This window comes from Thrips palmi, unplaced genomic scaffold, assembly GCF_012932325.1.
Source record: "Thrips palmi isolate BJ-2018 unplaced genomic scaffold, TpBJ-2018v1 HiC_scaffold_1, whole genome shotgun sequence".
Taxonomy (NCBI): domain Eukaryota; kingdom Metazoa; phylum Arthropoda; class Insecta; order Thysanoptera; family Thripidae; genus Thrips; species Thrips palmi.
In genome coordinates, this window is record NW_023144620.1 from 5557018 (window position 1) to 5583445 (window position 26428).

Here is a 26428-nt window from a genome sequence, read left to right on the forward strand (position 1 = left end):
TCCGCTCTCTCCCTCTCTCTTTCTGGGGCGAGCAGATCGATCCCAGCATATTTCGGGGCTCATTTTCCGTGTGCTTCGCATCCCTCGACGTCAGCACAAGTTATTGGTTGCTTGGTTCCGTTCAATTCGGCCGACCCATTACGTGGGGCCGTGGGCGCTGGCTGGGCCCTATGCCCGCCTGACGGACGGACGGACGGACAGACAGACAGACAGACAGACAGACAGACAGACAGACAGACAGACAGACAGACGGACAGGGACTAGCCGCGTGCATGGACACAGTGGTACCCGCTCCGCGGGCTTCTTTGTGCGGCGTTTCGTCATCACTGCTGGTGCACTGCCAGATGCAACGTCCGCGCTGCGCGTTTCGCGCCAAAATGAAAAAGGCATGGGAAATCTTTCCATCCGAGGCGAAGCCCCGTTTGCAATGAGAAAGAGCCTTTTGCGCGATCGTGCCTCACCGGAATGGAGGTCGCGCCTTTTTTTTGTTTTTCTCGTTGGCATTTTTAATACTTTTTCGCTGTTTGTCTTATCACATCAAAGGCAGCGGGCGACTTTGACGGCGTCCCCTCGTGGCGACGCGGCGCCGCTGCGAACTGGAGCCGTCTGGGACGGGCCATTTCCTGCATCTCGGCGTTTTGGACCGAGGTGCCAACTGCCGAACACTACGACGGCGACCAATTAAAGATGTTTTTTTGGAGGTTGAGAAACGGTTTGCAGTCCAGCAAGGACTCCTCTGGCTAACCGACTGAGAGTCTTACCAGTGGTAGTCTCAGGTGAAGTTAGCCCCTGCCGGCCTATCTCTCCTCCAAGCCCCTCCCCTTATCTGAAAATTGTCGCCGGCATTCCCTCCCCTCTCTTCCCTCCCGGCCCTCCAGCCTTCCAGTCGACTGGATGTCATTTTCAGGGCCATTGCTGTCCGGATCCCCGGCGACTCCCCGATCCCCCTTGATTAGCTGGGAGCGTCCGCCGGGTCGCGGCGTCACGCCGAGCTGCTTGGTCTGCCTCTGCTTTTGTTTAGTCTGATCGCCAGAGGTTTCGGCGCGGCCATGAGTGCCGGCCAGCCAGCCACAACACGGCCGAGTGTGGCGGCCACGCCCGCCGTGCCGCGCCGCGCCTGCCGCGCCGGGTCGCGCGGCGGGGGCGTGGGTTCGAATCCTCGCGCCGAGGGACGCCGTTTCGAGAGACGGTTATCTTGTGCGTGTAAGTAGGCGCTCGGCGGCGCGGCTCGCCACGGCCGGGTCATGTAAAGTGGTCCATCAGGATCTACAAATCGGATTCGATGATCCCGAGCGCGGCCTGAGGTGGGAGGAAGTGAGAGTATAGCGAGGCCGCCCGCCCCGCCCCGCCACGTCCTGCGCGGAAAGGAATTTAATCCTTGAATGGCGCTCGATCGGCGCGGCTCGCCGCGGCCCGGCCGGTATGAAAAGAATAACATGCAAAGTGCCAAGTCGAGCCGAGGTCAGATCTGGCGTGCCGTACCGGGCGTAAATTTATCCGCGTCTCTGGGTGTGTGTGTGTGTGTGTGTGTGTGTGTGTGTGTGTGTGTGTGTGTGTGTGTGTGGTGTGTGTGTGTGTGTGTGTGAGCATGTAAGTGTGAGTGACTGGGGAAGGGGGAGAGGGTAGGGCTTGCCGCGCGGCGCATGGAGCCCAGGCCGACTCTGCATAACGGGTTCCTGGGGCACCCCTTCCACGCCCCCCGCACGCACGCGGCGACGCACGGCATGCAGTTCTTGAAGGAGAAACGAAAACGACACGTTATAACAAGCCCAAAGCAAAAACACCACGAGGAAATGTCATCTTTTTTTCGTTTGTTTGGGGCCGTCATTAGAAACTGTCGACTTATGCGCGCTATACGTTGGAACGGACACACTGTACGCATAGTTTCTCCCGTCGTGCCGTTTCTTCTGGTGCTCGCGCTGTGATGGTACCCATTGTGGGTAAGACACACACACACACACTCACACACGATTGGTATCGCCCGCCGCGCGGCTTATACAATTTCGTGAACGGCTCATTTCGTAACTCATTGTGTGAGAGGCGCATTCATTTATAGTCCGGGAATCGGTGTGTACTCTTAAAAGCCGCGCGGGGCGTCCGTGCCACGCCGTGGAGGCACACTGTCGGAGTGAGACGCCGCGCCGTATCGGCCGCGCCTTAGCCTCGCGTCAGCCTCGCCTCGGGGGCGTCCCGGCCGTCCCGGCGTTCACAATGCCGCATTAAGTGAAACGGACGGTCACTTTTAATTGCTTTAACTGTAACGCCCGATCTCCACGGCGCGCGTGTGTGTGTGTGTTTGTTTTCAAGCCCGTTCCATCGGCGTTGTTGTAAAGGCTGCGCCAGTCGAAGATCGATTACGGGAAACTGCACCGCCGTCGGTCTAGGTACTACTCGCTTCAAGTCGCACGTTAGTTTCCATTGTTAATCAATTGTGGCTGTGTGTGTGTGTGGTCTGCTCTCCCAGAGCGCGCCCCGTTTGAGCGCCACGCGCGAGGCCAGTTGATTCATTCATCCCCTGCCGGGCTTTTGGCCGGCTCCGGCGCGTTCGAACACTGTTTTTCCAACCCCAAGGTGTGTTGTTTTTGTTTCTTTCGTTGACGCCGTCGTCCTTTCGGGACGCACACTGTGCGATCTGGAGCAACAGGATTGGCGCGCCACAACATTCCCCGCGGCGTGTGCCGACCTTTCTAGGCTGAGCGGACTCTCTCTCTCTGTCTCGCTCGCACCGCCGGCTGCCTCCACGAGTGCGAGGGAGACAGGGAGCGCCGTTCGGAGTCGACCTGCTGGCGCTTACATACAGCGAGTCACTCACGCACCGAGGCTCTGTGCACATACCGAGTACGCTGCGCCTCGAGTGTGTGTGTCTGTGTGTCTGTGTGTGTGTCTGTGTGTGTGTGTTTGTGCGCGTGTGTGTGTGTGTGGAGGGGGACTGTGTGCAACCGCGCTCGGGCCGACGTAGTGTTTCAGTTTCCATTTCGCGATTACCTGGGAAAATGTGTGAATATTTGCGAAAAACGAGAGGCTAGTTTGTGTTCGTCGAGATGGAATCTCTGAAAGCCGTGGTTCTAGGGCACTTGGCTTTGGTTTCGTCTTCGTCCCACTCACGGGGCGTCCCCTAGGGGTGCGAGAGAGACGGCTGCGGCGGCATCCAGCATCCTGGCCGGGAGAAAGCGTGCCGAGTGCGGCGCGACGCGGCGTGCTGCGGGGACCGAGGCGGGGACCGAGGCGGGGACCGAGGCGGGGACCCAACCCGACCCGACGACCCGGCCGACGGGGACCGTGGCCAAGCCGAGGGCCAAGCCCGCAGGTTGGCTGGGATGGCCTTGACCGGCGCGTCGCCCCATTGCCTACAAGTCGCGGGCTTTGGGGCCGCCGGGCCACTGCAGTCGAACCTCGGAGACGGTCGGATCGCGGCTTTACGACAACCGAACGATAAATAAACGGGGAGGTGCGCTCCATGCTCGTCATGGCCTTACAGGTTGGGCAGTGCAGTGACCGCGCAGTGACCGCGCTTCTGTCAGGTTTACGACCGATTCAGAGATTACTGCCGCTGCTTATTGGAAGCCGCTCACTCACTGGTACGCGTCGGCGTCGCGTCGCCGCCATCGAGAACGGTCGGGTGTTGGTTTTGTGGGTGAAATACGGCTCGGGCCCTCCGGAGTGCGAAGGACGTCGCGTTCTGAGGTCCCCGCGGGACGCCTCGGGACCGGGACGCCGTGTCAACCTGGATACACTGGGCAGTGCCCACGGTGCCCACTGAAGGCCCCCCGTGGTGGCCCGGAGCCTCGGCATGTGAATGAGACGTCTGTTTGTTGGGGTGTCTCCCTAGCCACTCCGAAGACACGTTTCGTCGCTCTGTCTCTCTCCCACCCGCACGGGACGCCTCGTGAGTGCGGCAGAGCCCCTTCGAAATCGAAGTTGGATGGCGCTGGTTGCGTCACGGCAACGCGAAGGTGCCATCGGCTGATTCGGCCCCCGTCGAATCCCATTCACGGAGTTTGTTGCCTCTGCATCCCACGCCGTGAATGCTCATGCCGAGCGCGCTTCCATGGAGACGCCACGGCCCATCTTCAGTTGGAACGCGACGCTGCGACGCCGTATCCGATAACATGTCCCGATGAATAGCCGCGTTATCTCGCTTTTTCGTCGATTCTCGCGAGGTAACTCTCGAGCATTGTAATTTAGTCGCCCGTGATGTACGCGCCATAATTCCCCCCGATTTCCAGGCAGCCTTGACGTATTTATTCGTTGAGTTACGGCCCACGCCCTCTAGCGACGCGCGGTAAATTAACCGGCGCGGGGAATTTTCCTGCCTCCGGAAGAGTTTTCCCGCCTGCAGGGGGATTTTTCCCGCCTCCGGGAGGGAATTTTCCCGCCTCGGCGACCGAGGTGTGCCGTACATTCCGATTGCTTCGGAAGACGTTCCTCGCCGTGGTGCTGCTGCCCCCTGGCGGAACGAAGGGGATTCCCATACTTTGTCACGAAACGCCCGCGGGGCGGGACGCGGGACGCGCTGCTACGGTCGGCGCGGCGTAAGCTGGGCGCGGCCTGCCCGGCCTACGGTTCGGAAGGAAACGATGACTTGATCCGACTGTACAGTCCCGGACCCCCAGACGAGTCTCTGGCGTGTGCGCCCGGGAGAGGAGACGAAGGGTTCTCTTTCCGGACCCGACTGTACCGCAGCAGTGTCCCTTGTTTCCTGAAACGGGTCAAAAAGTGGAGAAAGCGCTAATCGAATCAAGCCTGTTTGTGTTATCCGGGCGACAAGGACTCTCCCTTTTACGAGCTCCGAACGGTGCGTCCTAGCGTCGTCTCGTCTTTCCCCGTACCGCGGGGCCACGGGGCCATACTGGGGCCCACACTGGGGCCCACGGGGCGTCGGGAAGAGAAAGAAAAATCTGTGGAAAGGCCGCCCGGCCCGAGAGTTCCCGCCGAATAATTCCAGTCAGGGAAGTCCTTTCCTTTCAGGAGGCTTTCCGCGAGTTTCCCCCGTTTTCCCTTTGTGGGCCGTATGCCGGGCCGAACGGTGATTGTGCGTGCGTGCTGCGCCGCGTGCAGCCTGTTTTGAACTTGGCGGGCCCGCCCACATAGAGCCCGCGTGCGCTGTGTCTGTGTGCGTGCATGTGCGTGTGTGGAGGGGCACACTGTGCCGAGACCAGACCGACTCGACTAAACTGTCTCTAAATGACTGGACTGGACAGGACTGGCATGTAACGATTCACCCACCCGATGCTCCCTCCTTCCCTCCCTCTCTCTCTCTCAGTTTCACCGCTCGCCGCCTAGAAGAAGGCCGAGCCGCGTGGGGCAGGCGGCGCGCGGTGTGCTGCAGAGCTTGAAGTGAGAGAGAGAGAGAGAGAGAGAGAGAGAGAGAGAGAGAGAGGGGGGGGGGGGACGCAGAGAGCGACAAAAGCGCCGCGTGGTTCGGAATGAATCTATGCGGGTCGTGGATTGAATTGAAGCGCCGGCCGATACCTCTCTGGATAGAACGCAGTGTTTGCGATTCGGGTTGCGTCACCGCGCGACTACTAAGTTAGTGTGTGTGTGTGCGTGTGTGTGACCTCCGTGCCGGTGGTCTCGTATGACGAAAGGATGAGTCGAGCCGGCCGCGTGATTGATTCGAGTCATCATTAGCCGTAACTTGCATGCTCGTGCGTGTCTGTGTGTGCGCGCGCGTGCGTGCGTGTGTGTAAGTTACTGGTACGATTCCTTTCTGGCGAGTACGCTGCATCACGTTTGTTGCCGCCATTGTCTCTTCGTGACCGCTACGCCGCCGCCGCGGCCTCACTGCACGCCCCTGAAAGCTTGAAAGCCCCAAAGCTTGAAAGGCCTGGCCGTGTTTTTGTCCGGTCGCCTTCTGGAAAGGTTAAAGCCGCCCCGCTCTCCCGAACTAATTTCGCACTCATCGATATGTAGTACTGTTGGAAGTGGACCAGCCAGAACCCTGTGCAAAGCTGCGTACGCTTTGAATATATACCGCTCGACGAGCAAACTGAAATGATGATTCCGGTTTGGCGCGAAACGTGTTGATTTTGATTTTCGCGTCGAGCTGTGTGAGTCCGCCGGGATGGGCGGTGGGACTTCGCCCGAGCCATGCGATGGCCGCACGGATTTCCAAGTCGATGGCTGCTCCGCGGCTTCGCGGCCGAACGCCTCAGTCTGCCTTGGCCAATAATCGGCCAGTCCCGACTGACGCCGCTTCGTGCAAGCCCTGGCAGTGCACTGGCCGAGGCCGTGTGGACTCGGACGGGCAATGCAAACAATTTGCTGCAATGACTCTATAAAGGGCGCGGTCCAGCCCCCCTCCCCCCCTTTCCGCCGGCCCATTCACCAAAGAAGGTGATGGGATTGGGATGGGACCACTTTTCTGGAATGAGGGAATAACCGTCCCGTGTGGGTATCAACTATGGCCCCGGGACGACGCTCCGGGATGTGGAAATGAGGCCTCCAGGCCTTCCAGAGTCGTTCCATCGCCCCGTCTCTGTCGCACTCGCCGGGCGGTCCGCAGGGGTGCGAGAGAGACAGGAGCAGGGCCTGCTGGAGGGCAGCAGGGCTCCCTCGTAAAGAAGCTGACCTCCTCTACTTCCTGCCCCCCCTCCCCCTCCCCTTTCCCCGCCATTTACGTCCGCTTACGGTTCGTGTCAAGTACAGCCACTTGCAGGCAGAAAAATATTGATGGTTCGCGATTGGCAACCGTCAAATAACACGCGTCGAAATGTGCAAACGCGATGATTAATCGACTGGAGACGATGCGTCGTCGTCGGGCCGGGCGGAGATGGTTCGTGAGCCTGGCTGGGCTGGGCATGCCCTGCAGGTGGAGCGAGGGGCCTTTGCTCTGCTTCCCTTTGGCAGCGGGGTAGCCTGCTTCGGGATTAAAGATGGATGACTCATGTGCTTCCTTCTCCTTGTTGCTCCAGGTGGTCGCCACGACTCGAGAAATGGAATGAAGGAGCCGGGACCCTTCGGAGATTCGGTGAGTAACACTTTTAAATACTCTCTTGTTGTAACGCACAGTACGTATACGTACTCTGTTAGGCAGGACTATTAATAATGACTCTTTCTCTTGGAGACGTCCCCGCGCCCGCGTGTCTCCATAGAGCTTTCCCTTCGTTCGACGCATCTTCGTGTGTGTGTGTGTGTGTGAGTGTGTGTGTGTGGTTTTTTTTGTGAGTGTGTTAGAGCGGCCCTTACCTTACCGGACGAGCAGGGCGAGGCGTCGTCGGCACAAGGAAAGGCTTGGCTACTCTTTCTCACTCACACACACACACACACACACACTCACCCACACATGCACGCACCCAAGGGGATCTGGATGCATCGCGACCGGTCGGACCGGGCAATGGAACGCTCCCTCGTCTGGTCTCCCTCGCACATCGGTCTGCAGGCCAGGCGGGCACTGCACCGCCGCTCCGCTCTGAGGGACAGCGAGGCAGCGAGGGGGAAAAGGGGGGGGGGGACTTGACCTTAAGTGACCCGTACTAGTGTGTAGCCCCGTTGTCTGTAGCCGCGCGCCATTTAAATGGGGGTCCTCGCATCTCATTTCGCCTTGGGCTGATAATCTCCTTGTAAACGATACACTGTTGGTCCGTTCGACTTTCGCGGTGTGCCAACACTGCGCGTGGTTCTTGCGGTTAATTGAGCCCGTTCTTTGCGAAATCCACCAACAAATGGAGTGATTTGTTGTCTGCGAGTTTTAATTCCTCGCACTGGGCCGACTGGTCGCGGTAATCGTTTTAGCGGTGGCTCGGCCGCACACTGGCATTGCAGTGTCGCATGCGCGCTGCAGTCCCTCTAATTGCGCAATCTCTCTATTCCTGGCTCATCTCTGCGCGGAGAGTCAAGAGGAACGCGGAGCTCTTGATGAGCTCCTGACGAGGCCTCTCGCGTCCCGCCGCACGTGGGCGACGTTTTTCCCGCCAAATCAACTTTTGTTTTCGGGGCAAAGCGACCTGAAGCGCGTTTTCGACAGTGTCCTACTTGCCCGTGGTATATTTCTGCGGCGTGCGTGGGACCGGCCGCCCGGCTCCGCCCGGTCCACCTTGGAGCATGGAAACCGTAGGGAACCGAGCCCTTCCGGGACCTCTCCGCGGCCCCGTGGGGCCCCTCGCCCCTCCCGGGGCCCCTTTTGGCCCCCACCGGGAGCCCCCTTTGGGCCCCACCACGTAATTCGGTGGGAAGCGAAGGGCGGCGCGTCGTGGCTGCCTGCATGCCTGGCCGCCCGCCTGGCCTGCCTGACGGGCCGCGGCGTTGCGGTTGCGACGGCCTGGGTTTTAAATTTCCCGCGAAAAAGGAGAGTTGCCCGGACTGCACCTGGCTGCCGCTGCGGAGTCCGCGAAACGCGCCGAGTGCGCCGTCGCCTTCGGGGAGCTGCATCTGGGTCACGCTGTCGGCCCGCCGGCCTGGATGCCGCGCCGCGCGACAACATCTCGATCCACTTCCTGCCCGTCAGTCTTTGTGTCTGCTGCACTCGAAAATAGGTATCGGCGCGCCTGCATTACGTAGCCCTCCTGGCTCGGCGGTACACTGCCGACGGCGGGCCGTTTTGATGCCGGAAAAGGTGAATTTGAGAAGAAGACAACCTCGAGGGGGGAACAGCTTCCCACATTCGTTGTACAAAATTTGACCACATTCCACATTCAGGAGGCAAAAACGCCTGTAAGTAGGCAACATGTGTGGCAAAAACGCCAGAAATCTGGCACATTCTTGCACATTCACACAATCATTGTACACAAAATTTTACAGTGGGTCACCCCTCGACAACCTGCTTCTGAGTGATAAACGGCGCTCAATCGGTCCGCCGTGATGGCCGATGCGTGCTTGGCCCGGAATGCCCCGCAGTGCCGCCAGCAGCCTCCAGCAGCCTCCAGCAGCCTCCAGCAGCCTCCAGTAGCCTCGCTGACTTGCGCTTTGGCGCCGGCTCGCCCCGCCCGCCCCGCCGGGGACCGTCTACCGTCTGCAGCGTGTTGTGGCCGCGCTATGCCGAGGACGGCCTTTATTTCAATCCCTGGGTGCAAATAGCCCTGCCGGGCTGGCGGGGCTGGCGGGGCTGGCGGGCTGCACGATGAATCCCCTTTCTTGGCACGGAAGTCCACGCCGGGCCCGCGGCCTCGGCGACGGCGGCCCGCGGCTGAGATGGGATGGGATGGGTCCCGGTGCGGGCCCTAGTCCCGGGGCGTGGCCGGCCCCGCCAGGGCCCCGCCGTGTCGTGCGAGTTCCGGATCCGGCGCTGCCAGCTCGGCCTGGCTGGCTGCCTAATTGTTGTGAGGGTGACGTGGCGTGGGGGCGGCGGGCCGGCGGCGGGCCACTGGCGCGGCCTGTCAGGTACTTTCTTACCCCGCCGCCCCCGCCCCCGCGGCCCTCAAGCGGGGCGCTCCTCGCCGCGGAGTGCAGCTGTGCCCGGCTCCAGCTGTCTCTCTCGCACCCATACGGCACGCCCCGTGAGTGCGAGAGAGACGGCGACGCTCTGTCCGCTGTGCCCGGCTGCGGCGCACGCGGATTCGTCCGTCTCTGTCGCGCTAAGCCGTTTGTAATTGGGTTCCGCGCATGCAGTCGCACGTACACTGTGTGGCACACACACACGCCGGGGGGACCATCATGCCCGGCGAAAAAAGGTGACCCGTCGTCGCTACCCCGCGCCCGTCACGCGCCCGCCCCATGGCCAGCATCGAGAGTCTCTGGCGTGCGGGGTAGTCTCAGCTTTCGACAGGCGGGTAGGTCACAGATTGGGTTCGAAAAGTCGTGAAAAACATTAAATTTTTGGAAAAGTTTTTCATGGGTGGCGACGCCGGTGTCGGGTCAGTGCTGCGGCCTGCGGCGCACGCACTGCAAGTGGAGCGCAACAAACAACACGTTGGCCCCGCGCCGCCCCGCGCCGCCCCCCGCCCGCGCCGCCCGCGCCGCCCCCGCGCCGCGCCCGCGCCGCCCCGCGCCGCCCCGCGCCGCCCCGCGCCGCCCCGCGCCGCCCCGCGCTCCCACGGCCTGCGTTTCGCGCGGACGGCCACCGGAAGACGTCCGGGGTCGTAACAACAACAACAACACGCTGGAGTCGTAGCTGTACCCGGTACGCGGACAAAACGCGTTCGAATGTCGGTCATTTTGGTAGTGTTCTCGGCGGTGTAGGAGTGTAGGTGCACCTTTGTCAAAGTGCCTTACACGGGCCGCGCCGTGCCGCCGCTAAGCCGCCGCGCCCCGCGCGTGACCGCGGCGCCCGTGCACCTGAAGACGGACCATTTTTCGTCTGCTGAGGCCCGGCTTGACTGGGCGGGGCGGGCGTGTCTTTCGGGCCCGGTAGCGGCCGGCCAGCGTCCAGTCTCATATTTCGTTTGTGACGTGCTCGAGCTGCGCGAGCTGGCCGGGGATTTGGGCGTTATCGGAACCGAGTCCTCTTAACTCCCCCGCCCGCCCGTCCGTCCGGCCGTCCGAATCGGATCAGAGCCTCCGAGGCCGCCAGGGCGGCGACGACGTGCCGAAAACACGGCGACGGCGCGAGGCGGCGCGAGGCGCGGTCTGGAGTGGAAACGCCTGGACAAATGTCAAGTGGTTCGGTGTCTCGTGCGACCTGCCGCCCCTGATCGATACGCCTTTGTCGTGCAGGCTTATGGCTGCGCGGCGCGGCACGGCGCGGCGATTTTGCAACACAATGCCGCCTCGTCTGCAGGCCGGGCAGGCCGGGCAGGCCGGGCCGGGCCAGGCCCGACGCCCCTTGAAGTGACGGTACCCCGGTGTCATCCTCGTCCTCGAGGGTCGCCTTGCCGCCCTGATCCCCGCCTGTATAGAGGCGAGGGGCTTTCAGATGACTGTCTAAGCCTGTGTCGGATTACTAGAGGCGACCCTAGGACGGGCGCGGCGGCCGTGGGGGCGGCGGTGCGGCGGCGCGGCGCTGGGGGGTCAGGAAGCTAAGTCGACAGGGAAAGGGTTGGAGCGGAGACGGCCGACGCACGCATACTCGGTACCCGAAAGACAGGCCGGGGCGGCTGGCGGGGCGGATCGAACTTGATGACGGCGGCGACGACCCCTGCGGGGCCATGCGGCGCCACTGATGGGGCCTCGCCCTTATCACCGACTTGATGTCACGGCGGCCTCGTCCGTGCAACGCCCTGCAACGCCCTGCAACGCCCTGCAAATCCTCCAAGTGCGCGGGGGGCGGCTTGGCTGAGTCGAGGGGAGGATCGGTTTTCATCCACCCGGCCGCCAGGCCCTCATCGACCGGCCAGCATGATCCCCCAGGACGCCGAGGACGAGCACGATGAGGACCGCGTCGTCGGGGATAACCGCAGGCGGTTGTAATTATGGCCAAGGCTGGCGCGAGCTGGCGGTGGTGTGTCAGACCGACCGGCGCCACCAGCTCGGCTCGGCTCGGCCACAAGCACATTGCATCACACTCTCCGACGCGCTGGACGTGCCGGCCGGGCTTCCGCGTGCCAACCATTTCCCGGACTCCCATTTCCGGGCTCCGAAAATGCAGTGTGCTTCCTCGCGCCGTTGGCTGCGTCTGCAGGCATCGACCGCGGACGTCGTCGGGGTCCTCGAGGCGAAGCGAGGCGCCACCTATCGGCCGAAGGGCGAAGGCGGCTCGGCGGTGAGGTGGCGGCGGCGCATCTGGGGTATGCATGTCCAGCGTCGCCGCGGCAAGTAAATTTTTGCAAGTTGTCGCCAGCGCTCTTGCCTCCTCGCCTCGAGCCTCGCCTCTGCCCCCTTCCCCTCCCACCGCAAACACGGGGACGTTGCTCATTTTCATTTCGCTGAAAGAGCGAGCAGAGAGCAGCGCCGGCCTCGGCCAGCGTGCACGGCCGAGCCCGAACGCGTCTCCACTGATCCCTGCCGCCGCGGTGAAGCAAAGTCTGTTGCGTCTGCAGACGGACTGCGGTGCGGTGCGCGCCGCGCCAGGCCTGCCAGACACTGATGGATGCCAACACTTCTGCCGAACTCTTTATCGGAAATTGACTCTGTCCTGTTGATGGCCAATAACGAGCCAGACGGTCGGGCGGGCGGACAGACTGGCGCGGAAAAAAGTGACAGTCGACGAGATGAGGGCGACGCAAAGGAAAAGCTCGATGCCGCCATACATTTATTTATTCGCCTCTGCGTGGAGGCGGAGGGTGTCTTTCCGCTCGCCGTGCTATTTCAGTCAAGAAGGAAGCCAAAAGGGGAAGCGGCCAAGGCGCTTGTCGCGTCTGTTTGTTTGGTGCGCGCAGTTCGATGAAAGAGACCGTACCCCTGCGTTTGAGGTCTGCGCCGGCCGCAACTCTCGTGTGTGTGAGGGAGGGGCTGTGAGTGTGTGTGTGTGGGGGGGGGGGTGCGTGCGCCCCTTTCTCTCGGCTGTCTCATGGCGGGGTTGAGGGCGTGAAGTGACGTCAGGCCATCAGTTTCAATGGAGGGCGATTACTGTGATCTCGAGACGAGAATCCTCTCCCTCTCCCCCATGGCAGCAGCAAGTGCGCCGGGCCGTCGGGCCGTCGGGGGTGGGCGGCCTCGGCGGCCTCGGCGGCCTCAGACACATCGCAGGCAGCGACGCGGCCTGCTGCTGCCGCCCGGGCTGTACACTGTAACGTGCGCCGTAACGCACCGCGTCGTGCCCTGAACCGCTCAATGGAAACGGATACCGAGTAAAACGCAAATCTGCCCGCCTCTGTGTGAGAGAGTGTGCGATGGGTGTGTGAGTGCCCTTGAGCGTGCCAAATGCCGGCGGTTATGGCCCTTCACCCTACGTCGCTCTACTCGTTCCTCCCCTCTCTCTCTCTCTCTCTCTCTCTCTCTCTCTCTCTCTCTCTCTCTCTCTCTCTCTGAGGCGGGCCGAGGGGTCCTGTCCTGCCTGGTCCTCGGGCCGCGAGGACTGTCGAGAACGCGTTATGCAGAGTCCGAGATCTGGAATGAATAAACATTTGGCATCTGGCGCACGGCGCGCCGCGGCGCGGACAGTCCCCCTTCTCGCTCGTTTTTTCATGATAATGTTCCTCTCGCGCGTCCATCCGAATTCAAAGTGCTCCCGAAAGCTGGCACGCTGGCGCTCGCAGCGCGGTGCGCGGCCCCGTCGCGGCCTGCAGACCCCGCAGGTCATCGCCTGCTTGCCGAGGCTTTGCGTTCGCGGCGCGGTTCGGCGGTTCGGCGAGGCTCGCCGTCGTCGCGGCCTCGACGCGTCAGGGTCGCCGACGTCGCGGTCCCCGCCCCCGTCCGCCACTACTGGTGCAGGGGCGCTGAACTAACAGCAGGGGATTTTCTCGGCTGACGCCTGCTTGCTCGCGTGAACACTCACACGCACACACACTCACACACACACACAAACGCGAGGGGGAAGGGGTGTGATCCGGTTTCGCTCCTGCAAGTTCTCCGACAACTTTGCGAGGGGGTGATGGGGGCGTGGGCGTAAACGGCCGTGTCGAATTTCATGAGCCGCACGTGTGTGAGTGTGTGTGCGTGTGTGATAGTGTGTGAGCGTGATCCTCGGCGGCGCACCGCGCGGACAGGCTCGCGCTTCACCCCCCTCACTGTAAAAGTGGCGGAGTGCGTTCGCTGGCCGCTAATGGTGCAGCAGGTTCCAGCCTTTATCCGAGCTTGAAACATTCACGCGGCGCGGGATGCGGAAGCGTTTGCCCTTCCGGTCCCGCCGGTCACAGCAAGAAAACGCAGCACGGGTGCACACTGCAAAATCGTCGCGGCCGGGTTGCTGCTCTGTCTCCCTCGTTCGGGATGCGCCCCGTGAGAGCGAGGGAGACAGACAGTCTGCCCGCAGGGCGTGCCTGTGCTGACGGGGCGGTCCGGATTTTAGCCACGGTTTGCTTGGGAAGTCCGTGCGGTGCATCTAATTGGCGTCTCTGCATGCCGTGCGCCCGCCCCGCCCCGCCCCGCCTCGTGCATCGTGCATGCTGCCCCAATTAGCGGTCCAGTTGCACGGTGCGGCCGCGCGGCCGTCGGCGCGGAAAACCGAGCCGAACCGAACCGAACCGGCCGGGGCTGGGATTTGTGTTCACTGCATTGCGGTGGCCTAATTGACAATTGACATGGGCCTTGCGCGGTCGGCTTCGGGCGGCCAGAGCGCGTCCTTGCTGTGGGAGAGGCCCCTCACTTTTTGCCCGGAATGCGCCCTGCCGCCATGCCGCCATGCCGCCATGCGCCGGATGGAGCCAAATGAATGCCGAGGAGGCTGAAGCGGGCTGAAGCCGGTGGCAGCTCGAGGGTCCGGGCCCCGGGCACGACAATGCCGGGCCGTTGTTTTCAATTTGTCAAGATAAAGGTTCGACAAAACGGGCGGGCTGCCGGTGATGCCATCTGGGAGGAGGTGGGGGAGATGAGGTGCGGTCCGTGTGGCTCGTCGTGGCCGGACTGCGTGAGCGAGCGCGGGGAAGGCGTCCATGAGGATGCTGTGGAGCTGGCACGGCGCGGGCCTTGGCGGCGCCTGGTCCCTCTGTGCTGCTCTCCTTCCGCCTGCCAAAAGTCGTATCGCGCCGAACATCGGCGCCCTCCACTCCGCCAGCGCCCTGCCCGCCCTGCTCTTGATGGCGTCCGGGACGCGCCGCGCCGCGCCAGGCCGAGTGGAGTGATTCCAGGCCTCGCCAGTGGCGGCAAAAAAAATTATCTAGGCCTCCCCGCGCGGAGCGCAAAATGCAGAACCAGCAAACCGCGCCCGAAAGGTGAAAAACGCGGTGTCGTTATCCCTCGCGCGAGAGACCCCGGCCCGGCGCCGTTGACCGGCGGGGCCGGCGGGGACCCCGGGCCCTCGGACGCGGAGTATCGCCGGTACCTTTCGCCCTTCCCGCCGCGAGGCCGCGAGTAGCAGTCGCCGATCCTCTTTGGCTCTCGTGGGAATCCGGCCAGGTGGTCGCCTCCGGTGTGGGCCCCATTGTTGATGCATGGCGCGAGCGAGGCACGGCGTCGCGGGGCCCCTCGGAGGCACCACGTGCAACCTGTGTCCCGGCCGGGGCGCCGGACAAGTTTTCGACTCAAGTCGCTGTTTCTTGATCAAACCGCCCCGCGTCCCCGCTCTTGGCTTTTGCAGTGTGCAGGCCCCTGCCCCGCCCCGTGACGCCCTTACAGTGTCAGTCGCGGCGCCATGCACCAGTGATGTGTGTGTGTGTGTGTGACGTGTATGCGTACGGATAACGTGCCCTTCTGTTGTGTGTGTGTGTGTGTGTTCACTATTTACCTGCGTGTGTGTGTGTGTTTGTGTTGGCGCCAAGGTGCTCGGCATGTCGCATTGCAGCAGCACGACGCAGACTGTGGCTGCACACCTAACGTCGCGGTTATCGTCGGCGCGATGAGGCCTTGTGTGTGACGGGTGAGTCTGTGTTTGTCTGTGTGCATGTGTGCGCGTGATCCCATTCGTCCGGTGCGCCGGTGACTGTGTGCGAGTCTCCGAGGCGCACCGCGGCGCGAACGCTCGCGAACGCGAAAGCCCCTAATGGATTGGGTCGAGGGGCACTTATTCCCATACCGTTCGGGGCGCTGCGTTCGGGGCACTGCCGGCCGGCCGGCCGCCCGTAACGGGCCCTATTTATTGGCTTACTTGATAACCGGGTCGTAGAGAGATGGTTCGTTTATGAACTTTGCCCTCCTCGCCTCCTCGCTAACTTATATCGCCCCGCCTTGCCGCTGCAGCGCGGCCCAGCCGGGGTGAGGGGCGGCCTCCTCGGCAACCCCGAGCAATTTTGTGTGCCCTCACGAGTTTGACCTAATCTGCATTATGTGTTTCTTTTTTGCGGGCACGAGAATGTGTGTGTGTGTGTGTGTGTGTGTGTGTGTGTGTGTGTGTGTGTGTGTGTGTGTGTGTGTGTGTGTGTGTGTGTGTGTGTGTGTGTGTGCGTGTGTGAGTGTGTGCGCGCGCAGGTCTAGCGCAACGCTACCCCTTTCGCAGAGGTGTCGGGCCGCTACGCCGCGCTACGCCGCGTTGCCGGAGAGGCGCCGCTCCGCCGTTCCTAATTTGTGACGGGCGCACTATTTATGGCTCGTGTTATCCGCTTTTTAGTTCCGGGCTGCACCGTGTCCTGCCGGACGGGCCGGACGCGGACGGCCAGCTTCCTCACTCTTGCCTTTGAGCCTCCGGGGCGGGGCGGGGCGGGGCATGTTGCGGCGATAAGAGATGAAATATTTCTCTCGGGTCCGTGAAGCGGCGAAGCCCCTGGAGTGGCTTCATGATTTTCTGTCTGCTGCTTGCACTGCTTGCGCCCCGGGCCGCCGGCCGGCCGGTCGGTAACGTTCCCCCTTTTTCGATGAGCTGTCCGACTTGCTCTCTCTCTCTCTTTTCCCCTCGGGGGCGCTCTCTTGGAAGTGCGGAGCTCGGTAATGATCCTGGTCGTGGTGACCACCGTCCTCACGATGATGGTGGCGGCCGTGGTGGCCTCCTCGTCGTGCACCTGTCGGCTCTGGTTTGCCACCGGCCTTCTCCTCCCAGTGAGGGGGCGGGTCGTCGTCGATGCGAATGTTTCTACCCTCTTTGTTCCTGGCCGGCCCGGCGTGGCCCGTCGCATGACGATGTCGTCAGGGCTGCGCTGGGGCTGCGGGGGTGGAGGCTTGGAGGCTCCGCCGCGTCGCTTCCAACCCCTCCTCGCCCTCCCCCTTGCAAGGCCGGGCAGGCCGGGCAGGGCCCCGGTGGTGCCGCGGCGCCGCGCTCGCTGAGGCGTGGTATTGAAGGCCGCAGAGAGGGCCCTCACGGCCCTCGCGGCCCCGGCAGAGGTCCCGGCGCGGCCCCGCGGGGCTCAGGCGCAGCCGCCTGGTGCCGCAGCCCGTCCGTCCCTCTCGCACCCCCGCGTGACGCCCCTCGAGTGCGAGAGAGACGGGACGATCCGTCGGACTGAGGCCCTTCGCCTGCCTAGGCCTGGGCCTGGGCCTGCTTGCTGCGAATAACCGAGGTAATCTCGCGGTGAACATATCGCCGGACCTGCCGAGCCGCTCAAGGCCAGGCCTCGGGCGCTGTCTCTCTCGCACCCCCGCGGGGCACTCCATGAGTGCGACAGCGACAGGCACACTAAGAATGAGACTTCTGGCGTCAAGTCGGCCGGACAGTCTTGCCACACTCGGAATGCAAACGACATCGCCGCCGCGGCCCACACTGCCGATTGCACCAGGCGACACATTTTCCTGGATTCCCCTGCTGGCTCGTCTGCAATCGCAATCTGATAAGCACTTGCAGCACGCGTTGGCGTAGCGGCGGTGGCGCGTCCTCACCGGACCCCGTCCCCCGGCCCGCCCCTGCCTGCATGCCATGCCGTACTTAGCCGTGAGAGCCGCTACAATGTAAGACGCCACCCCCGCCCTTCCCCGCCCCGCCCCTATAAACAAGGGACTAACTTGGTCCCGGCGAACAGAGAGGCAATGCGAGACAGCCAGCGGAGGGGCGGCGGGGGCCATCTCTTTGCGCATACACACGCACACACACACTCGCTCAAACTAGGCTGAGGGTGCTTGTTGTCAGAGCAGGGCATCATCATGTCACCTGGAAACTGGAAGTGGGTTGGGGCTCCTCTCTGCTCCGCTCCGGGTTCGCGGCCCGCCCTCGGCAGTGCAACCCGGTGCAACCGCCTGCGCTGCAATTGCGATGATTGCGTGGATTGCGCGCGTACAGTGCCGTGCCTCCGCGCCGCTCGCCGGAGCGAGATCATTGGCCAGACATGGCGCGCTGCCGCCCCACCTATTCGTGTGACGCGCGCGCACTTTTTGTCAGTCTTTGTTTGTTTTGTTGCGATATCTGTCTGTTCTGGCCGGGCGCATATTCAAATTGATGAGGCTTCCTCCCCCGACGGGCGCGCCACTGCTTTTTGCGCGCCACTCTTTTGGCCTTGTTTTCGGCACAAGTGCGCCACACTGATAAATTGGCCGCCCTGATCCCGGCCGCCCTGCCCCGTCCGTCAGAGCGCGCTGTGGCGCTGCGGCGGCGTGGCGCGCGGGTGCCAACAGGGCCCCGTTTGTTAGCCCGCCGTCGCTAAAGCGGCTGAAGCGGCTAAAGCACACGCCCCGAAAAGAAGCGACTGCGGAATCGTTTGGCCGGCCGGCTCGCGAGCCTCGACGTCCTGACGACCCTTGTCGCCTCTAAACTCTGGAAGTCGTCGAGCTGGTTAAATCCCTCCGCACTCGGACGCGGCTCCCGCGTTAATCTTTGAACGCGGCCTTGATGCACGATTAACGCTCGTTTGGCGAAGACGCTCGCCGTGTCGGCGCCTCCCCTCCCCTCCCCGCGACGCCGCGGCGGCGAGGCACGTCGTGGCCGCAGTCCCGCCACTGTCACCGCCATGGCCGGCGTAATCGTCCGCACCGCCAGCACCGGGGCCGTCGACGGCGTGCTCCGCGGCCACCGCCGCCGTGGCGGCAGCGACGACGCCGTGGTCGCCGTGGACGTCGGCAGGGCCGCCAGCATGGCGCGCTCCCTCAAGTACGCCGGCCTCAAACTGGTGAGCGCGCGTCGTTTTGTGTAGGCGTGCCGCGCCGCGCCCGGCCTCTCCAAAGTAGCGGGACGGGCACGCCGAGCACGCCGGGCAGGCGGGGCAGGCGAAGCTAGCGACAATGGAGGTGACAAAGACCCTCGCCGTTGTATGGCGCGCTGATTGAAGTACACAGCGCCAGTCTCGCGTCTTCTTCTTCCGGTCAATTGGGCCAACGTGCCCTGCGTGTACAAGGCGCGCCCCGGCCGCCCCGCCCCGCCCCGCCCCGCCCCGCCCCGCCCCGGGTACTCGAGGGGGTGCCCGGTCGCTTAATTTGGACCCCCTTGCTCTCTGGGCACGTTGCTGAATTTCCTGCCCCGGACGTTGCGGCGGAGGGCCTCGGAGCGGCCGAGCGTCCGCTAATGGTGATTATCGTTCAAGTCGAGGTGGTGCACGTGGAAAGTCATTTTCCAAGTGAATGCCTGAGATTCCAGCAGCAGCAGCGTCTCTTCGGGGTCGTCTTAAGTCCGGCCCACCCTGACCCCGGGCAGGGCCGCAGCGGTGTAGCGGACGCGACCCAGGCCCACCTGCCGGCACTAACGTGATTGGCTCAACCGGACAAAGCTTTGTCCGTGTCCCCGCGCACGCCCGAATTAATCATCTCATTCCCCCGGCGTTCCATCACAAGGTGTGTTGCAGGTGGGAGGGGTCGGCACTCGGCCATGCCGGCATGGGTCGTCGGTGATTCCACGTGCATCTGTGTAATGCTCGGTGCGGGGGGAAGGGAGGGCTTAGCGCCATTCATCAGCGACCCAACTACGCGCGACAATGGCTGCAGCATTGCTGCTCGAGTTCGGTACGGTCCGGCCCAAGCAGCCCCAGCCAGCGTCGTGCTCCGAATATTGCATTTATCTCTCCCTTCGGTCCTTCGGTCCTTCGGTTCGACCCGGCCCGGTCGTTGGGTTGACTCGACCTTTTACTCTGGCAAAACAAATGAACCAAACACTTTCAATTTCTCCTCGCCGAGTAAGATTCTCTCGGTGCGACGAGCCCCCTGCCTTCTCCTCTAACGATCAGAGGGAAATAATAAAAGAATGGGAGGAAAAGTTTTTCGGCGGGATCGTCCGGCCCACCCACAACTGTGCGTCGCAACGCGAGTTTGATGAGAAATTCGTGCTGCGCTGGACAGCCGAGCGATTCCTGGGAGTCTTTTGGTCGCTCTGGCCTTGTCGCACTTAATCGGGGCGCCACGTGAGTGCGACAGAGACAGAGTGAAGGCTGCTGCCGCACTGCTGCACTGCACTCCGTCCGGACAGGACGCTGTCTGCTTTTGGGACGCCCTGTGACTGCGGGGCCGAGGCCGAGGCGTCGAAGGCACTTTGCCGCACTTTGCACTTCCCTTCCGGTCAACCTTTCGCGCCACAGGAACGATAAAGTTGTCGCAGAAAAACCGCAGCGGGCGATGAGCGGTGCCGTTAGCGCCGGCCAGGCAGGCAGGCAGGCAGGCAGCCAGCCAGCCAGCCAGCCGCGCCTGGAATCTTCCTCCCACTTTGCCTGCGGTCTTTGAGGACCCAGCCATCAGTCTCCCCTTCAATCCCTCTCGACAGATTTTGATTTTCCTGCCTTCCATCGACACAGGTCTGGCGATCGCCATTTCTTTTTTCCTGAACTTTTCCTTTTTCCTGTTCCTGGATTTTTCTTTTTTTCCCTGCTGCCTGTATTTTTACTTCTGTCACTTCTCCCTGGACTTTTCCGTCCTGGACTTTCCCTGCCACGGGCTGCATTTATCATTGGGGCGGTATTAGTGCGGGAAAATTGCCAACTCAGTGCCGTCCTCGCCGTGTCGTGTACGGCCGGGGGTGGCCGGGGGTGGGGGTGGGGGCAGCGGAGCGAAGGTGGCAATTAGATTGCGATTAGTCGCTCCGGTTGACCTCAGGGGCGCGGTGCGGTGCGGCCGGCGTGTCGCCAGGTGTGGTACATGAGTGGCCCTTAATCGTCCTACCCTCAAAGCAAGGCCCCGCCGAGGGCTCGCAGGGCCACCGCCCGTACCGGGTGCGGCCGGTTGTATTTTGAACTGCGCTCCGCCCCGCCACGCTTTGATCCCGGCTGATCCCTCGCGTTCGAATGCGTGGCGCTCCCTCTTTCGCCGCAGCATTCGGGGAAAGTGTGACTGGCGGAAAAGTGGAGGTGTCGTGTGTGTGTGTGTGGCTTGATCCCTCGGAGGCCCCGGGTTCGATTCCCCAGTACTTTTTTTTTTTTTTTTTTTGCGCGCGTCTTATCCACCTTCTCCAAGCGGCTTGCCCGCTCCATACCGGAGTGCCAGGAACGCGGCAAGGACGGCAAGGACTCGTCGCGTTTGAAAACCTGGCGCCGCCCGAGTCCTTGCCGTGTAGTGAGCAGGCCTCGTGGCGAGGCGCGGGTCCTTTTGATTCTAGCCGACTGGCAGCGAGCCCTGTACACGTTCATGACCGCCCCCGCCCCGCCCCGCTCACGCTCTGTCTGCCCCAATTAACGCCTGCTTAGCAAAGTCCCCCCACTGGCGGCGTGTACGCGTACACTGTGTGCTACACAGACGGACGGACGGACGGACAGACAGACGGGCAGATAGACAGACAGACGGACAGACAGACATGCGGACTGCCCCTTGGAGCTAAGGGGGTTGAAAGTGCTCCCCAGAAAGGAAACGCGCCAATCTAATTTGATTGGAATGTGATTGTCGTGCTGGGCCTGCACACCTGCTACGTAAGGGACGCCCTGTCTGTCTGTCTGTCTGTGACCTCGATCCGTCTCATAAGCCGAGCACGCCGAACGGATCGCCGGGCTTTGCGTTGTGACATTACAGTTGCTGCGAATGCGCGGTGCGCGCGTCGCCGCGCCCGTCTCGCCACGGGGGCTTCCTCTGGCCTCTGCTGGCACCGCACGGGCCCTGCACTGCAGAAGACGCGCGCCAAAAGGGGGCCGCTATTATTTCAGCGCGGAGAAAGTGACTCGCAATTGCCGGGTTGATTTTATAAGAGTTTTACTGCCCTGGGGCCGCGCGGCTCCGGCGCTCCAGAAGGCGCGACGCGACGGCCGGGCCCCTGCCGGCCGACTTCCCTCTTCATTCCGCTCATCTGCTTCGGGCAGAACAGTGACTTTGCGAACAGACAGACAGACGGACGGACTGACTGACTGACTGACTGACTGACAGACAGACAGACAGACAGACAGACAGACAGACAGACAGACAGACACACAGATACATAGACAGAATAAACATGGTGAAGGGCGAACACATGCAGACGGAACATATATATCCATACAACAACAATCGTCCAAACGGAACAGTCGGAGCAGAGCGCACTTACTCACACAGAGACAGACGGTGGCGGGCACGCACACGGACGCACGCGGCACGCCCGATCGTGTTGTGCGACTAACCACGGAGTCAACCGCGCCGTGCCGTGCCGCGCCAATCCACGCGGAATGCCGACGCCATTGCGTGGCGTGGGCCCCGCGGGACCAAGGATTTAGCGCGAGTTACAAGTTACCTGGAGCGAATGAGTGGGGCTGCCGCGCGAGGTGAGTCAACAGGCGCCTCGTGCCGCGAGTCTGCCTGCACTGCGAAAAATGAGTTCCATCCCAATCCGAGCCAGCATCGAGAGCTGCTCGCGGAATACCAAGTTGAGAACATACCATCATGTTGATGCGATTGCTATCCCGGATTGCGAAGCCATTTTTGTCGGTGTTGCGGCAAAGGATAGGAAGTCTCCACGTGGAGGCAAGGAGTGCGTGTGCGGTGCTGGCAGTGTATCAGCTGGTGGCGGTCGCGGCCACCGCGTGGGCACACTGGCAAGCGGAGCGCGTAGCGTGTCGCGGCGGTCATTGGCAGCAGACCGAGAGTCTCGCTCTGTCTCTCTCGCACCGACGCGGCGCGCCCCGTGAGTGCGAGAGAGACAGCGACGGAGGGTGAGCAGGAACAGGGCAAGGCTTGGCCAGGTGGCCGCGTGCCTCGTGCTCCTGGACAGCTGTGGCCTGCTTGACCGTGGCGGCCGTGGCGGCCGTGGCGCGGGGGGAGGGGCGTTACTCAAGGCTAAGAGGCTCTGCTGGCTGGCCGCCTGGCTGGCCGCCTGGCTGGCCGCCTGGACCCAGTGGCGCACGTTCCGGCCAGAGAATGGACAACTCATTTGGAGATTAACTTGGCCGGGCCTTTGTTGCCGCTGCCGTGGCTGCCGTCGGCTGCCGTTGTGTCGCAGTGCAGCAGCTGCTGGAGGTCCGCAAGATGGACCTCGCAGTGCCCCGCAGTGCTCGCGGCCAAAGCCTGAGGGTGGCGGATCCGGCCCCTTCCCCCGGCCTCTCGAAAGTAGACAACAAAGCGCTGGGGCTGGGCCTCGGCTGTGGCCTCGGGTTGGGCCTTGGGTTTGGCGGTTCGCGCCCGTCACCCTGCCAGCCTCGCTGCCATAGCGCAGCCCTTAAAACAGCCCCTGTTGTTCCCGTGTTCGGCGATCTATTGACGGCGAACTGTGCCCGGGGATATGCGGTGCCCTAGCGGGGCTCATTACCCCAGTGTGTCGATGGGCCCGACCAGAAAAGGGGTGGGGGGGGACTTCTGGCACTCTGTCGGGCACGAGCTTTCAGCACAACTACCACCTGACCTGTGTACTTAAAAACCAACGAGGACGTCTTTGCAGTTTAACGCTCTTCAAACATTTCAGGCGGTTTCTCAGCAGCCTTTCCAGTCGGAATGCTACGTTTGCCTCGGCCAAACGCTGCCCTGCCCGCCCGGCCAGTTCAGGGAGCTCCAGTGTCCCCTCTATCCGCCTCCGGCCTGATTCTATATATCCCGCTCGCTTCGGACTCACCGCCCGGGGCATTTCGGCGCGTTTGCCCGCCCGATTTCGCCTCTGTGTGTGTGCGTGTTTGTGTGTGTGTGCCCGATTCACACGGTGGCCTGCTCGTCGGCTTATCGCTCCAGATGAGGTGATTGCCGCGTGGATTAGGCCGCCCGATTACACGAGATTAATTCCGCGAGGTTAATTTCATTATCAGTTTGGCTTGGCCCTCCTGGCCCTTGCAACCCTTTGCGTCGTACGTGGGGCGGCGTGTGTGTGTGTGCGTGCGTGCCCCGCGCGCGCTGTGGGAATGGGTCTGCCAAAGTACCCCCACCTGTCCCCCGGCCGGCTCCCCGCTCTGTACCGGGCAGTGGAGATTCTTTCTCTCTCTCTCTCTCTCTCTCTCTCTCTCTCTCTCTCTCTCTCTCTCTCTCTCTCTCTCTCTCTCTCTCTCTCTCTCTCTCTCTCTCTCTCTCTCTCTCTCACCTTTTGTTTCCACGGCCGCAGGGTCAGCAGTGCTTTGGTCCGACCCCACGCCCACACCGTGTCCTGTTACGATGACCAACACCGCCCCGTAGATTTCCCCTGTGTTGCCATTAATGCGAGAAGCTCTTGACGCAATCTCATTTTCGCCCCTCGCCTCCACGGTATCATGACTCCGGGATCGTGTGTGTGTGTGTGTGTGTGTGTGTGTGTGTGTGTGTGTTAGTGTGTGTGTGGGGGGGGGCGGCAACGGGGTCCAGGACAAACGGCGTAGGGTCGGTCCAGGTTGGGGGCCAAAGGTGTGTGTAGAGTGTGTGTGAGAGTGTGTGTGTGTGTGTGGAGGGTCTCAGGAGAGAGACGGCAAGTGCCGCGCTCGCCTGTTGTTTTAATACCATTACTCTGCAAGTGCCGTGCTTTCTATGAGGCCTCTGGGTCTTTCGGCACCGTACCGTGCCGTGCTCTGATGGCCTCGTTCCGGATGCAAAATGGACGTGGAGGGGGTAATTTTAATTAACAGGCGTCGCTGTGCGTCGCGGTGCGTCGCGGTGCGCGTGGCAGCGCGTCGCTGATTTATTTTGACGAGCCGCGCCCCGAATGGCACGGCAAACTGGCAAACGTAGCTCGACGAAATAAAGAAGGACAAAAGACACGGCAGGGGATTTTCGCGTGTGGGTCCTTTGTGGCCACTTCCGCCTTCCGCGGGCCGCGACCCGACAAATGGGTTTTGGGCGCGAAGCGATTGCATTGTGCCGTCAGCGGCGGGAATTAATAGTGTGGAACCAGCGGGTTTGGGTTCGGGGCGGCCAGGGGCGGCCAGGGTTGGCAGGGGTGGCGTATTGCACATGCGAACGCGTGCACGCGTGTACGGCACACCTGTGTGCCTGTCTTTTTTTTTTTTTTTGCACAGTTGGGTTTAAAGAACGGTCTGTCCTTTCGAAAGCTGCTGGTGCCTATGCTCCCATCGTTAAATTTTGATCCGCGAATGTTTTCTAAACTTTCCTTGTTTTCTGTTTGCTTCACAGGTAAGCCGTCCCAGTGTGGTGTCAGAGGGAGAGAGAGCGGGAGGGAGAGAGAGGCGACGGCGGCTGAGCGTGAGTACGCGTCCGTTATTCGCAGGAGACGGAGCATTACGCGCAGCTGGGCGTGTTTTATTCGCAGAGGGACGTTATTCGCACCGCGGGGCTATTTGGCGCGCGATCTAAGTGAAAGGGGGGGTCCGCCGCCCCGCCCCGTCTGGAGGGAGATGGCTCGGTAAGCAGCCTAGCCGGGCAATAAATCGCTCAATAGACCCTTCCCTCCCCTACTCCCGGGCCTATTTCACTTTTTTCCTCGTCTCTCTCCCTCCTCAAAGGCTAGTCGCATATTTCATAGGGCCGGCCTGGTGACAGTCTGCCTTTGCAGTGGCGTGCCCGCGCCGCCCGCTCCCGCGCCTCCGGGAAGGGGCAGGGCCGGCCAGGGCGACGTACTTTTGCCGGGCATGTTTAGCCAGGCGGCCGGCGGCTGCAAAAAGCGCGCCTCGCGACACGAGTTGCAGTTTTAGTTTGGACTGTTTGCGGGGCGGCCTGGGCCTGGGTCCACGGCGGCCACGGCCTCGGCTTTCGCCCGGGGCGTGACCTGTTAGCTTTTATGGGACCGCGGGTTTTAAACTTTGCCGCCGAGCCTGGGCAAGCCTGGGCGAGCAAGCCCATCGCACTGGCCCGGCAAGTGGCTTAGTTTTAAGCAGTCGCCTTCCTTTTGCTTGCTCTGCTCCGCGCCGCGCTAGGCCCTCGTGTCCGACCTTATTAACCGCCATTTTTGAGGGGGGGGGGGCGTTCGGCGGCGCCTTGCTTTACGGGCCGCCGACTAAGCCTCTATCGGCCCACGACGTGGGGCGGAGTGCAGCACCTGGGGCGGGAACGGCCTCCGCCCCGGCCTCGCCCCGCCCCGGCCGAGAGTCGTGAGCGTGTTGCGAATGGCTCGCCGAATTAGCTGATCTCGGCTCTCTTGGAGCGCCGCTCGGCTCGGACTCCACGGGGAGGGCGAGCGGCTGGACGCGCCAGTGGCGGTGGCAGTGGCACTACTGCGGGGGGAGGGGGAGGTTCCCGATGCAGGCTTGACCTGGTGCATGCAGTCACCACCCTCCAAGTTCCGCTGCCACTCTCGCGGCCGGGTTGACGCATTGGCAAGGTGTGCATCCAGGACGAGTGGCCGAGGCCGGAGGGGAGGGGGAGGTCGGCGTCGGCGGCCTCGGCCTGCGGGGCTCGGCCTCCTCACTCTCCGACGCGCGGCAAGCCGAGGCAAGCCACTGTCAATTTAAAAGGCTTTGGCGGCAAACGAGTTCATTTCGGCGCGCAGCTGCTCTCCGCCCGGAGTGTTGTTGTTGCTCCGCCTCACTCTGCCGCCGGCGAAAAGTCGAGTCGAAATGACGACAAAAGGCAGTGCAGGGGCATCGTCATGATGACGTCATCGTCGGCCCGGCCCGGCCCGGCCACAAAGAGTACCTAATAAGACTCGAGCAATCTGTTGCAGTGCGCGCTGCGCGCCCCCGGCTGGTGCGGCTGGCTGGCCGCTCAAACGGCGGTGCGGGGCCGGAGGCTGAAGGCTGGAGCAGCTGAAGCTGGGGCCTGTAATCTAGAGGGGACTCGCCAATCTGCGGTCCTCTGTGACTCTACGACAATGGCTAGCCGGATAGAGGGATATCAGGTTCAAAAGTTTGACTCTGCGGAGGGAGCGAGATGGAGGCGGATAGCATCTTGGGTGCGATTCGAGGCCGCCATAAAGCCCTGTCGAGACTGCCTGAGTCTGAGCCCG

The 26428-nt window shown here is 62.5% G+C and overlaps 1 protein-coding gene across 4 annotated transcripts in view; it reads left to right on the forward strand.

Annotated features, from left to right (window-relative positions):
- The window catches only part of LOC117640914 (apoptosis-stimulating of p53 protein 1), a 120637-nt gene that overhangs the window by 24010 nt on the left and 70199 nt on the right, over positions 1 to 26428 (forward strand). For all 4 annotated transcript variants that reach the window (XM_034377928.1, XM_034377954.1, XM_034377937.1 and 1 more), the window contains one exon: positions 6915 to 6970. In XM_034377928.1, coding sequence (XP_034233819.1) covers positions 6915 to 6970 — 56 coding nt within the window. The remainder of the gene's footprint in view (positions 1 to 6914; positions 6971 to 26428) is intronic.